This window comes from Myotis nattereri, assembly GCF_964212035.1.
Source record: "Myotis nattereri genome assembly, chromosome: 11".
NCBI lineage: Eukaryota > Metazoa > Chordata > Mammalia > Chiroptera > Vespertilionidae > Myotis > Myotis nattereri.
Window position 1 is genome coordinate 14,646,787 of NC_138086.1, and position 15,574 is coordinate 14,662,360.

The window sequence follows — 15,574 nt, forward strand, 5'->3', positions numbered from 1 at the left end:
ATCATACTTCATTTAGAAGATAGAACCCATGTAAGAAAGTCACTGTCTCAAGGGCCTGGGGCTTGTACATCTTTCTCTGACTGGCATTCCAGCCACTGCTCCAGAGGACGCATGGTGAAAAGTCTACATAATGTCATTTGGTGCAATTGAAAAACAACCAACTTGCCAAAAACCCCTGCACACTAGCCTCTGAATGCTCCACAATGAAGGGCTCCACGTCAAATTAGTTCGAGAAAAAATTTCATGCTATATCCCCCTCTCTACTTCACAGTGAACATCCACAATGTGATCTTTTGAGAGAAATCCAACTTCGAAGAAACCTACTTAACCTCTCAGCGTTTCCCAAACTTTCTTTATATACGTACATTAATATATTTCAGAGAGGAAGGGGGAGGAAAAGTGGAATAGAAGCATCAATGATGAGAGAGAATTATTGATTGGCTGCCTCCTGCACACCCCCTTCTGGGGATCAAGCCTGAAACCTGGGCATGTGCGCTTAACCGGAATCAAACCTAGGACCCTTCAGTCTGCAGGCCAACGTTCTATCCACTGAGCCAAACTAGCTAGGGCTCCCACACTTTCTTGACCACAGAACCATTTTGCTTCATTCGGTTGTAACCTATCACATGTACTAGTTTTATGAAATTAACTTTGAGAAACCCCCAAGTTTAAGGAATTAAGAAAAAAATAAATTTATGAAAAATTGGAATGCATAGGGAAAATGTGCTTATGAGACAATTTTTTTCCAGCACCATCAATATTTCTCAAGGCAGATTAGGAATTTGAAAATAACTGCAAAGCTATTTTTTATACTGACAATATGAGCCTTATTTTTAATTAAAATTTGGAAGCCTCCTATTTTTTATATAGGCTTAATATTTACTGAAATCTTGCTCTAACTTCCATAATATTTGCTAGTACTTGACCATGCAAAGAAGTTGTATTTCCTACAGGGCTGGGAGCAGCAGGCTGGGAGGAGTACATTTCCTTTTACTAGTGAGCAGTACTCTTTTAACCTCCAATTACTCAGCCAGAGTTGCCAAGATTGTCATAATGAGTGGAACAGAAGTAAAGTGATTTTCTAAAATATCTTTGTAAAAGAATTTCTCTCAATTACGTACTGGAAACAAAGATATAATCACAGGTCATAAAGGGGCTAGCATTCAAGAGACATTTGGTGTGGTGCTCTACGAGAACAATTACACCAATTAACCCCAAATGAAAGATAATTGGTAATTGAAATTGAGATGGGAGGTGTGTGTTTCTTCTAACACAGCACATGACTTAGCAAAATGGTAATTCTGTCTCTAACATAACTGCTTCTTTTTTCCTAAGCTTTAGAACTACTTCTACTGTAGTGGTTGCCACCATGTGTGTGCTTTCCATGAGAAAGATGTTTCATTTTCCTTTGCTGGACACTATTTTTGGTTAATTTCTATGTCTCCTTTATGAAAGATATAATGTGCCCTAATACTGCTGCTAAATGCAGATAGAATGGCATAGGTAAGACTAGTGACTTCGATAGAGAAACTATGATATATAATTAGTTACAATCAGTAGTTACAGAAAAAGAGAGGAAGAGAGGAGAAGAAAGCAACGAAGAAAGGAAGGAACAAAGAAAGGAAGAACAAAGAAAGGAAGAAACAAAAAAAGGAAGAAATGAAGGAAGGAAAGGAGGAAGGGATGGATGGAGGAAGGGAGGGAGGGAGGAAGGAAAGGAGGGGAAGGGCAAGGAAGAAAAAGAAAAAATGGCATTGACAGTTCCAGGGGACCAGTGAGACTTAGGGACTGAAATTCCAACAATAACCCCTTTCTGAAAATGAAATATGTATTTAACTTACTTATTTCTAAATTTCTACCATCAATTCTAAGTCATTTCCAGGTGTGCTTGACACTTGCCATTGTTTTATTGAGTTTGGCCTGAAATCCTGGCCGAGCAGCATGGCCTTGAAGTTAAACATTTCTAACTTCCAACTTCATCGCGTAGTATTGCCTCAGTATTTTAAGTGATGTAAATATTATACCATCAGTAAAGAGAAAAATTTGTCTGTTTTTCCCATCACATATAAGTGTGATCTTTCTGCAAAGTTTTATTTTAACCTGGAATTGGCACACAAGAAGAATAAACTCATGGAGGAGAAGAAAGGGAGTCAAGTTGAAGCCAGATGCTATCTTAATGTTATTTTGAGAACTTCAGACATCTCAGTGTTACTTCTAAATGCTGTGGTGAAGGGCCATCTTGGTACTACAACTTTGGAAGAAGTTTGGTAAACACACACACACACACACACACACACACACACACACCACACACACATTTTGGCCCAGGAATACTTCTGCTTCTAGAAATTTGTCTTGCAGATAAGCTCAAATAAATGATGCTTCATTCATCCAGTGGTAATACATCCATAAGCAAATGAGGTGGATCTACACATGTAGATATGGAAAGAATTCTAAGTTGTATTAAATGAAAAGAAACGAGTGTAAAAGTGTGAAATGTATTCTCCCAACTGAGTAATATATACGTTTATACACACATGCATGTACATATACTTGCTGTTATATACCTAGAAAACCTCTGGCAAGATGCTCTAGAAATATTGTCAATGGTTGACTCTGAAGCATAGGAGTAAGGTATGCTCAGGGTCCAGAAAGACTGACTTGATTTTCCTGCATGTTTGTAGTATTAAAGTTTTATCACATGTATATATTCATTTTTCATTTTTAAAATCTAGATAATTTTTAATTGTTATTAAAAAGAATATTCCAGGGCTAGAAATCAAAGGTGATTTTTTGGGGTTGGGGGTGTAGAAAGGAGAAAAAGGGAGTCTTTATAGGATAATTTTACAAAAATGTTTTTAGCCAAGATATCCCAGTTGCTTCCTTATACACACACACTAGATACACATCATATAAGTAGAATGGTCACCAGAAGATTGCTCTCCAGGAAGTGAAAATGAGACTCATTCCATGACAGCTGGAGCAGGTATACAGCAGCAGTTCTACAGGAGAATGGAATCCTGGGAATCTGGCCACACAGTCAGTTTGCTCAATAATATCACTTGGGTGATCTCTCTGTCAATGTGAGCAATTCAACTGACCACCCAAAACCCTGTAAACTGAAGAACATTCTTTATACATAAATGCTTTTAAAATTAAAAATAATAATGTTAGTCTCTCCAGCAAGGAGCACTATGTTTATTTCAACAGATCTAAAGGTGAAACAGAAATGAGGTGAGCATGTTTTTGTGTGGACCTGTGACACAAAAAATTTAGTGGAAACATTTAGGGATTTTTCTGAGAAGCCCCCATTGTTCAGCATGGGTTCTATACTGGCCAATTTAGCAAACTGATTGCAAAAAAAAAAAAGTTTATATTTGAAGGCACAGATGTTAACTAAATTTTGTTTTGTTTTGTTTTTAAGGGATGGAGGGAGGAAGAAAGGAAAAAAGGCAATTGGTGTCTGAAACTTAATTACCAATTTTTAAAAGGACATTAATTTAAATAAAAAAGAGTTGGCAGCTGGTTTGCTGGGTCTTTATTTCATTAAGTCATTCAGATTGGGATAAGTGAAGTGGGATAAGTGAAACTAGAAGTAATACAGCTAGCTATTTTTTCTCTTAACACTATTGACAGAAACAATAATGAAATAGCTTGATCTTACTGTAAAGACTTAATTACAATCTTTAAAATGCATAACCCAGCTCCAAAGTAGTTAATTGATCTTGCCCATATGTTAACTAAAATAAAGCGCTCATATTGTTACCAGACAGCTTCCGCCCTGGGTGCTGGCCCTGGACCTTTCACAGGTCAAGCAACCTACAGGCTCTTGACTCATTTGGGGAAAATTTCAAGACATGAGTCCAGGTGAAAGTAACAGTACATTTATTAACATTTGGGACAGTGAGGCAAAGGAAGGACCCCTGGAGATAGGATTGGGGGTAAGTCAGGATGAGCTTCCACAGCCCATTGCTCCCCTGGTACCCTTGTTGGTACCCTTAGAGCTTAGGATAGAAGGAACAAATACACGCCTGAGGAAAGGGGCATGGATGCGCTCAAAGAAGCATGTGCTGGGATCCTTTGTCCTGAATGTTTTACCTATTTTCTATAGGCCAGAATTTTAGAGGAGATCCCAGGGGAGGATCACAACAGAATATTCACTGGATTTCCGGGCGCGTTGTTTAATATGCTGATGTATTAAAATGAGTGTATAATGGAGAAGGGGTCATTTTCTAGTTAGTTTTGCCTGTAGCTTGGATTAGTCTGGCTCTAATTGGTTTTGTTATCTACTTCCCTGACTGTAGTGATTTAAACCATCTGCTCTTAGGCATCTTTAGTTAGGGAGATAGGGTCTTATGATTTATTGCTGAGCCATTCTGGCAGTTTGTTCGGCCATTTGTCTCGGTTTCCTCATTCCACTTTCCAGGGAATGTTCCTAGTGTCTCGACCTGCCTCAATCTGATGAAAATTTAATTGTCAGTAATTACAAAAAGCTGGCATGTTTTTAAACATACGTATGCTGACATTGGAATTATACAAGAGTATATGCACTGTTTTAAGAAAACAATTCATTGAGTATTAACAAGACTCATTTTCCTTCTCCTATATAGAAAGCCAGACTCGCCAGGATACGGGCAGCCAAAAGCGGAAGTGCAAATGCTTACATGCAAAGTAAACGGAATGGTTTGCTCAGTAATCAACTGCAGGTACCGTCAAGCACCTCACTGTTTTTAATGCTCAATTTGTTGATGTACTGTTGATTTAGTTCTACTTAAGCATAGAATTTTATTGTGGGTAATAATGAAAATGGCTACCGAAACAACGGAAGTGTCTTTGGTTCAGTCCATGCCAGAGCTTACTCTAGCTTAGCCTCTGTCCCTGTCCAGCTAGCAGCCTCTATTCCCTGCTGTGCTGCAGCTGGTGCTGCAGTCCTGTATCCGGGCTTGCAGTTGGAGCCCCAGTTTGGAGCCCTCACTTGGAGCTCGCCTGGCTGATGGGCCTCAGGCAGCTGCTAGCCCACGTGGCTGCTATGGAGAGAGAACACGTGAGCACATGAACCCACAAATGTGTGTTACGGGGCAGGGGTTGAGAGAAAGCTTGCCTTTGTTAAGCTTGGATTATATTGTCTCAGGCTTGGGAAGGACCAAGTGCTCTTTCAAAACCAATCAATTTCCCAATTCCTTGCCGGCTTGTTTTGGGGTCTCCTCCTAACCAATCCATGTCTTAAATCTTCTGGGGTTCTGCGTTCCTCACCCAATTGGATTATTTTCTCAGGCGAGGCTCTGCCCCTTGTGGCCACCATCTTAGTTTTTATTGTGCATGCCTCATAGTGGAATGACCTCCCCGCACCATCTTGGCTTCTACTGAGCATGTGCCCAGCAGAGGAATTTTCCCTTTGTTGTTCAGTTACTTCCCGCCCCCCGCCCCCCTTAGTCTGGACAAGTGGGCTGGTTGTACCCTGGAGAGATTAGAAAGCTAGTCCTTCCACCCAACACAGGAAAGGGAGAGGTGTTGATCCCATTGGTGGGGTAATGCCGTGTTCCCTTGGCGAGCCTGAAGCTGTCACTTCCAGACTTCATTAGGCTTATTGTCCAATTCAGCTACCTGGTTTATTAGGCATGATGTCTGATTCAGCTGCCTAGTTGATTAGGCTTCTTAATGTCTGATTCCCTCTTCTCCCTTCCTTTATTAATATCTAGCTATTAATGCTCGCAATCTGAGAGCGTGGCACACTCAGAGAGCCCAGATGCCCTCAGCCTTTTCACATGCCCTCCCTTATGCATCTCTTCCACTTGGCTCTCCCTGAGTCACATTATATGCTTTTATAATAAACCGTTACTCTAGTAAGTAAAATGTTTCTTTGAGTTTTGTGAGCCGCTCTAGCAAACTAATCAAACTCAAGGAGCAGATTGTGGGAACCCCTGATTTGTAGTCAGTTGGTCAGGAGCACAGGTAAACTGTCCCACTTGCAATTGGCATCTAAAGTTCAAGGAGAGGTCACTAGAACCTCTAACCCAGTGGTTCTCAACCTTGGCTGCACATTAGAATCACCTGGGAATCTTTTTAAAATCCTGATTTCTGGGCCTCACCCTCCGGAAATTCTGTTTCTTTGTGATGGGGTGGGGCCACAACATTAGTAACAAAGAAACAGAATTTCCGGAGAATGAGGCCCAGAAATCAGGATTTTAAAAAGATTCCCAGGTGATTCTAATGTGCAACCACGGTTGAGAACCACTGCTCTAACCTATAGCCAGATGGTCAGAAGCCCAGGTGATCATTTAAGTTGGTAATTGGAATCTAAGCTGGGGAGAGGAGAGTGAAGGACAGTCTTGCAAGACTGAGCCCTCAACCTGTGTAATATGATGCTGTTTCCAGGCAGACAGAGTCCAACCTGAGCTGAACTGTAGGACACCACTAGTGCACAGACCATTTCCCTGCTGGATGGTGTTGGGGCTAACCCCCACCACTTCAGATTGGGTTTAGAACCCTTTTTACATGGGATAGGTAAAAAATGCTCAATGACTCAAATACCTAATTATTTTTAATTTAAAAATTACTTATGTTCCTTAAAGTTTATATGAGTGGGAGTAGGGGATAGCATGATGTCTCCTGTTATTTTTTTTGATGGGAGGGCACACCATCTAGCGTTATAAATATCACACAGTATGAAATACAATTTGAGAAACCACTTTTAGCTCAAAACTTTCCTTTAATATTTAGGGTTCCAATAATCGTTACTTACAAAATAGCTTTTATTTAGGTGAGCATAATGCCATTTCCAGGGTTATCTAAGTATTACCCCAAAATAATGGCTGTCAGGTTTTCAAAGTCAAGTGGTAGTTGAAAGAGTAGAAGCGATTTAAATTTTCTGTTCAGGGAGGCAAGTCTAAAAAACCAGACTCCTAATTTGAAAAAAAAAAAAATGTAAATAATGACTCTCAGACTTAAAAGCAACTGCCAGGCTGTGCCTTTCTGTCTAAAATAAATAATAATAAAATGCTGACATTTAATCTCAAGAAATAGGACGGCTCTCTCTCTGTGGCAATGTGCAGTTGAGGTTCTCATTGTTTGCAAATATGATAGAAAAGACGCTGTCTTCTCTGTGTTCACAGTCCTCTGAGGATGAGCAGGCCTTTGTCAGCAAATACGGCTCCAGCTTTGAAAGCCAGCACCACCACCTGCTTCACTGCTTGGAGAAGACCACGGTAAGGAACCGGCACGCTGCCTGCCCCGGTCCCCACAGGCTCCCATTTGCTTTTGTGAAGACTCAGTCCTCCTAGGAAGGACTTCACTGCCCACATCACTGGAAAATAGAGTAAAGGACAAAAAACAAAAGAAATAAAACACGAAATTACTTCAAAAGACTGTTGTGACATTTCCATTTGGAAAGTGTTTGAGAGACTTATTAAAATGTTGTTATCCTTAGTGGCTATCCTCACTCTAGTCTAAAATACTAGTGTAATGTGGATGGAAAGTTGCTTTCCAATAGCCAACTGCAAGTCCTATAAAATATCATTTACCCTGCCCGGCTGGGGTTGCTCAGTGGTTGAACATTGTCCCATGCACTAGGAGGTCAACAGTTCGATTCCTGGTCAGGGTACATGGCCAGGTTTTGAGTTCGATCCCCAGTAGGGGGCATGCAGGAGACAGCCAATCGATGATGTTTCTCTCTCATCAATGTTTCTACCTCTTTATCCCTCTCCCTTCCTCTCTCTGAAATCAATAAAAACATATTTTTAAATGTAATTTACCCTGATTTTGAAAATGCTAATTAAATAGAAAATATTAATGAAGTTCAAGTGTTCCTGACATCTGGATGAAGGGAATATCAATAGAAATAATACAAAATAAAGAATGACTAAATATAAGCATTTCTTCTTTTTTAATATATTTTTTATTGATTGCAGAAAAGAAGGGAGAGGGAGAGAGAGATAGAAACATCAATGATGAGAGGGAACCATTGATCGGCTGCCTATGTCCCCTACTGGGGTCTAGCTTGCAACTCGGGCATGTGCCCTTCACTGGAATCAAACTTGGGACCCTTCAGTCCCCAGGCCGGAGACTCTATCCACTGAGCCAAACTGCTAGGGCAATATAAACATCTCTGTAATTCACAGGTATAATGAACACATATAGTAAAATTATTTGTTCTCATAAGAAAAGAAATGGTGTTTAATCAGTGTCATGACCCTTTGGCTGAGAATTGAGTGTGCATTTCTCTATTTATAGGCTCCCATTTTAGACTTCCTCTTTAGTAAAGTCATCCTTTCCCTAGCTGGCTTGTCGAAAGACATCATAGTGTGTGACCACAGAGCAGAATGAAACTTTCACCGTATTTGGATCAAGTCTTCTCACTCACTCACCAGAGATGCATATTTGTGTTCTCAATTCCAATAGATTGCCCATACATTTGTTCATTTACTTTCATTTACCTACATAGTCATTCAACAAATATGCATGACTTGCCTACCATGTGCCAGACAGTGAGCCAAGACCTAAGATATGCCGGGAAGTCAGGTGTGGTCTCTACCCCCATCAATCTCTATGGGGGGACAAACCACGAATATTCCTAGGAAAGGACAGTGAGCAGCAAAGCAACAATGGGCCACGGTGTAGGGGGCAAAGAGGATGGAACCAGAGGGTACAGAATCAGACAAGGCTTTCTGGAGGAACCTGAGTTCAGACTCACAGGATGACTGAGAGCTAGTTAGGCAAAAAACGACAGGGGCTAAAAGGTAATGTAACCCGAGGAAGGCTAGAACTTGCTGCAAGTTTGAGGGTGTTAGGAAGGAGAGAGTGTAGCATAGCGCGGGCGGAGACAGAAAGGCGGTGACCAGCTCATGCTAGATTTTTGAGGCACATGCAAAATTTTTATCTTCATCTCAACTGGAAAATTATTTGAGGGTTTAAACAGGGAAATTACAGGATTGTGGCTGAGTTTTAAATAAAAATATGGACAGGTCTATAATTTCCTAATGTAAACCTTTGACATATAAATAGTAACATTAATGATAGAATGTATTTATAACTATCTTTTCCTTTTCTTTCATTTTAATTTTTTTTTTTTACTTTTTTGCCACTTAGGGCTTTTTAAAGCAAACATTATTTAATACCAACCGATATAGTTTAAATTGAGCTGCCTATAAAAATATATGGTAACCAGCGGCAGAATGACTTCTTCACTTCCAGTCACTGAGGAGACAAATTAGAATCTCATGCATTGTAGCATACTATGTGTGTGAGATGTGCATTGCCAGAGAAGAAAACAGAGTTTAAATCGTTACTGAACTGTATTTTTTTTTTTAGAAATTTAATAGTTAACATAAAACTCTATCTTCTCTAAACATATTTTTCTCAGGACTTTCAACTGTAGAATGTTAAATTTCGTTTACTTCAAAATGCTTGTCTCAGCAAAGAAATGACAAAATGAGTAACTAAAACAATCTATTTCCTATTAGCCAGTGAATTGCTTCAATTGTTTTGCTAATGGTTAGGCTGAGAGATAGTTAAGTGGAATTCTGCATGTGCAAAGTCTCTCATTATAAGACTATTCCCACCAGCACAAAGAAAAAAATAGTAAATGAAGTCATTTTTTAGTAGCTTAGACCAAAATATTTTCCTTTATACTACTGAGGTAAAAGTCTTCCATAAGCATTTTAGGAGACAATGCTTTGCATTAAATATTTTTAAAGCAAATTTTACACTGTGTTTTTCTAAGATGGAGAATATGAAACTATTTCCATCACTATTTGCTTCTTGGCTAGAGCCCTAAACACAGGTAGAGATTCTGAACACACCTAGTGATATATCACAATGATAAGAAAGGAGACCAGGAAAGTTCAGTGCTAACCCCTTCTGAGTCAGACATAAAGTGACACATTTTGCAGATAAATATATTGTATTTGTTTAATAAATCATATATTTCTCTCCACTGAGAATTTTATAGGAAGATCTAAAGAAATGGGAAGTGTCCTAGGTACCTTATTTTCTAATTTAAAAATATTTTCAATTCCATGTGAAACTATTTGCTTTTATATAACAGACAATCTAAGTTGGATTAAAATAGTCTCTCATAATTTCAATCTGTTTAAAAATAAGTCAATGTGAATTTACACATTTTTGTGGGTGTTATCTATATTCATTTTCAAGTGTTTTTCTTTAGTTTATAATCTCCAGTTTAAATAAATAAATGATATTTCAAGATAAAGTTAGCTTACAAATAGATACTAAATCAGCCTTCATGTGTCAATCTCTAGGTGTAACTAGAGAGATGTTATTTTCCCACAAATGCCAGTATTAGGTAGCTTTGATGTTCTAATCTTTATGAAAATGGTATTAGTGGTCGATTGGATAGTCTATATGTATGTGGACATTTTTTTTAGTTTTAAAAATAAAACTATTCATTTGCTTTTTTTTTGAAGTTAAAGTGTGTTTCTCCCTTTCTTCACATTTTTTTCCACCTATGGAACAGAATCACGAGTTTGTGGATGAACAAGTGTTTGAAGAAAGCTGCATGGAGGTTTCGACTGTTAATCGTCCTTCAAGTCATAGTCCTTCTCTCTCTTCACAACAAGGAGTCACCGGCACTTGCTGTTCACGACGACACAAAAAAACTTTCCGCATCCCAAGTGCCAATGTATCAGGAAGCCATCGAGGCAGTGTGCAAGAACTCAGTACCATTCAGATCAGATGTGTGGAGAGAAACCCGCTATCTAACAGGTAGATGAATCTGTGTGGACACACACCTGTGCTGGTCCCTGGAGCCTATCTCCAGCTGCAGTTGTGTTGCTACACGTGTGGCATCTAAATTCTAGTTCCTAGAGTTTAGAATGAGACAAGACTTAGACTGTAAGAAGCAGGAAAATGGATCTACTGTAATATTCCTTGAGTCAGAGAGTAGTTGTAGCGATATTAAAAGAGCAGAGAAAAGATAAGGCAGGCAGGCAACCACAAATGTATTTCTACCTCTTCAATTCCACAGCTGTTTCCTATTTGAACAGACACTCCAAACCCAGGAGCCCCAGAGGTCAAAACAAATCGCCTGAAATGATAGTTAACACTGCTGAAAGAGACCAGTGAAAATGACACTAATGTGATTAAAAAGTATTCAACAGCACCTTTAAATAAATCAACAGTCACTGTGACAGTGAAAACTGGAAACTATCTCTACACAAATCTTTTGAACCAGTGTACAATTTTGATCAAAAAAAGTATTTTGGCCACAATAAACACAAAAATCAATCCAATTCAAAGCAAGATAAGTGAAATGCTAAAATGGTATGTCTAGTGAGTTTATGGACCACTGAAGTGAAATTTTTCCATTGGTGTTTTCCTTTCGTTTCTCTTTATTTCCTCGTTTTACAAGTCATTAAAAAATCAATTTGGCCCAAATAATTTTACTTTGTTCTTCAAATTTAGTAGCTTTTCTTTTTAGATTAAAAACCATTAATTCAGTGCCATTTCTTTGGTGGTATCCAATAATCTTTGTGGAAAACCTGGATGATATTCTGAATTCGGGTTATGTTGATTCACATCAATCAGATATCTCTGGAATCAGAATATCAAATGTAGGAGCAATGAAAGATTTCTGTCTCAAAAATATTCTACCACTCCAATGTAGAAAATGGAGAAGTGTTTAGAAAGAATTTTTTAGGCCATATACATTTAAATTAAGTTTCCCATGAAAATAAAATAGTTTGAAGTTCCCATGTATGCCCTCTTTTCTCCTTTCTCCCTCCCCCCTCACCACTTAGAGTATAAAACTCATGCAAGAATACCACTTGGGAAAGCCTTTAAGTATTAGTAATGGCTAACTTTTGGGGGTTCTTAACATTTGGGTGTTACTAAGTTGAAAACTTTAAGGGCATCCTATATCCCAAAGGAACAAGATAGTGAAATGATGCTGTGGTCAAATAATTGAGGCATATCTACAATATATATCCCTTTCATAATGGTATCTCAAAATTCTCAGAAATTCTGTCTTAAAGAAAACTATTTTATTTTGCTCAACTCAGTGTTTCAAAAACATACCTGATCCTGTTTCTTACATTTTTATATAACATTTGTTTGAAAAACACTGATGGAATCAAATTTAGCTGGTTTTTACACATTCATTTATGATTAGGGACCTGACTAATGTTCACTTTAACATACAGAGTGGGGTAAACATAGGTTTGTAGTTGTATGTGAAACAGAGTTTCATTATTATTTACATTATTATTTATTAATGAGAGGCCTGGTGCACGAATTCATGCACAGGTAGGGTCTCTCGGCCTGGCCAGCCATCAGGGCTGATTGGGGCCGTCTTGCCCAGTTCCAATGGGGCCATCAAGGCCAGTGGGCCAGGAGGAGGGACCATGGGAGGTTGGATGTGGGAGTGCACTGACCACCAGGGGGCAGCTCCTACACTGAGAGTCTGCCCCCTGGTGCTCAGTGCACGCCATAGCAACCAGTTGACCATTCGTTTGACCAAGCCTAATGGTCGCTTAGGCTTTTATGTAGAGAGATAGATTCTTGTATTATTTTTCATGGGAAAAACTGTAGACCTACTTTTGCCCACCTTGTATGTTAAGGTTTGGTGCTTCCTTTCTTAAAATTAAGGTGATTATTCTTAGACATTTAAAAAGTCACTTATAAACCTGACTTCCTGTACACCTGTATTGAAGGCAAAAACATTTTTAAGTAAACAACTTACCTTCTTAAATCTATTTTCTTCCCTCATCAGCCGATCCAGTTTAAATGCCAAAATGGAAGAATGTGTTAAACTAAACTGTGAACAACCTTATGTGACTACAGCAATAATAAGCATCCCAACACCGCCAGTAACCACTCCCGAAGGCGATGACAGGCCAGAGTCTCCCGAGTACTCAGGCGGAAACATTGTCAGAGTGTCTGCTTTGTAGACAGTTGGAATCAGGTCCAGGGGAAGTTGAGCCCTGGCTGTGGAGAGAATTCCAATGCGGAAGAAAGAAGACAAGGTACACGTTTTGCAGCTGAAAACGGCGAAGCAGGGAGGTTGGTAGTGACACAAAAACAAAGCTTCCAAACCAGAGGATGGAAATAAAACCACCAAATGGCATTTCTGTAGAGTTTGACCTGTTGTACCGAGGAATAGCCTGTGGCCCTTTGGCTTTGTGAATGAGCACAATGAAATGCCGCCTATTGATGCTTCTTATGACCAGAACTCTTTTATAATAAAATAAAATAAATCTTTGAACCTAATGTTTCAGTTGAATGCAAAACAAAAAAAAATATGGAAAACATTTTGATAAAAATATTTCCTGTTAAAACCATGAACATTGGCTATGATGAAGATTATTGCATATTGAAAAATTCACGCAACACATTTGTATTAACTGAAGGAAACCATCATAATGCATGCTAGGATTCTTTGGAGTAGTGATCTCAGTTTCCTTATGTTGTCTTCAGAATAGGCATGATAAACTATAAATGTAGAGAGGGGGAATTTCTGTGCACTTACTACAAGCTGGATGCTCATGTCCCATGGTGGGCTGTGCAAATAAACTATTGGAACTGTAGCATTTCTCACGGGAATGCTCAATAATAAATCTAAAGTGTGCAGACAGTGCGGTATTATCATTTTACCTTGCACCTAGATACTGTTACAACTGCAATAATTCATAATACACCTGTTGTATCAGGAATCGGGATTTTTGTTGTGAGACTTTCCAGATTTTCATAAATTCTGTAAGAGCCACCTTCATAGGAAAACGTCTAGTGTGGCCAGGTTTTAGATAACTTTTTAATCCCAAACTCTTGTGTCATACATGTTTCTCAGTAATATTCGTTGATCCACCTTATCCCCATGACAGTGCATTTCTTGTTCCTGTGCTAACATTTCTTTTGGGTTTATTGTCATCAACTGGACTAACGTTTTGTAGTTCAATGGACTTTCCTACTTTTGTATTCCCCAGCAAATCATCTTGTAAGTCGATTATCATCAACAATCCTCTCGTCAAAAATTAGAAAAAAGGAGTTCACATCCATGAATTATTTCTAACCTCTTTGCTGTCATGGAAAAGCCCAATTATTGGATAAACCACTGTACGTTTTATACAAGGAGTTGGCTGGGACTATTATCACCGGATCAATGATCCCAGAATCTCACTTGATGTATTATTTATTTTGCTTTAGATCTAGAATAAATTTTGAGAATAACTCATGTGAATTGAAATGCAGAGATAAACTGAAGTGCTTTATGTAACAATTTTTGATGAAGAGCACGCTTTCTATGCCCCTGGAAAGGCAACCCAAGTTTATCTCAGAAAGGTTCCTGTATAAGGCAAGGAGTCATTTTCTCCACTAATTCAGGAGGGCAGGAGTTTGATGATGCAAAGTTGATCTCTATGTACATTTCAGTAAAAAGTCTCGATACTTTTTCACCTTTAAAATATATCAGCAGACATGTCTGCACGTGACAGTGTAAAAATATTTTATGTCAAATGAAAAGTTTTGTTCATTTCAAACCACCAGTGTTAAGGAATAAAGCTTAGCTTCCATACATGGAAAGAATTAATAATTATCCCTCTACTGTAGAGATTTTTAAATGCTTATCATAATTTATCATAAAAAGGAATTAATCCAACTATTTTGAGTGAAGCCAGAGGTTCTTGCTTCCCATTTCTAGAAATGCTTCTAGAATAATGCTGTGCACACAGTAGATTTTAATAAACATTTGCTGAGTGAAATGAAGACAAACTTCTCTCTCTCTCTCTCGGGAAGAATTGCCTTTATTTCTAGAATGTCTTTTAAAAAGCTACTAACCTTCCTGGAGTGTGAATACTAACAATTATATTAACACCTGCCTCATGCCACTTTATGCTTCTAGAGCAAATATATAGTGACACTTCTTTGATGGCATTTGTTGAAAATCTTTTTTAAAAGCAGACTAAAGAAACCACCATCGAGAATACATAGGTCTTTTGATTCCCAATGAGAAGTTCTATTTTCGTGTTCTGAATGTTACATTTAAAAAATGCAGTTCAGTTCGATTATTTCAGTTAACAGTTCTGCCTCCTTTTCAACTTATCATTTATCCCAAACTATTACTTTGTTTAGACTTTCTGGAAAAGAAAAAGAAACTTTTTGGTGTTTCAGGTGATTTAAAAATATACTGTGCCGGTGGTGAATGACTCTTGATGACTGTGTTAAGTGCATCTGTATTGTAAGTGAAATGTAATTATTTCTGTGTGCCATATGGAGTAACCAAGGCCATTGTTTTGGGCAATTTGGTTTGAAACTCATATGTCTTTATTTTAAAGGGTAGCCTAATATCTGCATTATGCTGGAAAAGTAGACCTTTGGAGAATACTTAAATAAAACATGTGCATGCTTGAACAGGATCACACGGCTGGCTGTTGCCCTTTCTTCCTGGACTTCCTTCTTTTCCCAAACCTAGAACAGGCCACACTCCTAGTGCGTATCTAGGAGAACTCTATAACATGTGCTCCAAGAACCCATCAATTGTAGCAGTTAGATCCAGTATAAACCGGCGGAGAGAGTAGTTCTGCCAACAATGGGAAGTTCAGCAGAGCCTGGTCAACATCATTTAGAG

General features: G+C 38.6%; 1 protein-coding gene across 1 annotated transcript in view; it reads left to right on the forward strand.

Moving 5' to 3' along the window:
* KCND2 (potassium voltage-gated channel subfamily D member 2) overlaps nucleotides 1–15,362 on the forward strand; it is a 521,425-nt gene extending 506,063 nt beyond the window's left edge. The window contains exons 3-6 of the mRNA XM_081102070.1: nucleotides 4,611–4,706; nucleotides 7,113–7,205; nucleotides 10,472–10,719; nucleotides 12,725–15,362. Coding sequence (XP_080958196.1) covers nucleotides 4,611–4,706; nucleotides 7,113–7,205; nucleotides 10,472–10,719; nucleotides 12,725–12,902 — 615 coding nt within the window. The 3' untranslated portion in view covers nucleotides 12,903–15,362. The remainder of the gene's footprint in view (nucleotides 1–4,610; nucleotides 4,707–7,112; nucleotides 7,206–10,471; nucleotides 10,720–12,724) is intronic.
* Nucleotides 15,363–15,574: the final 212 nt, after the last annotated feature.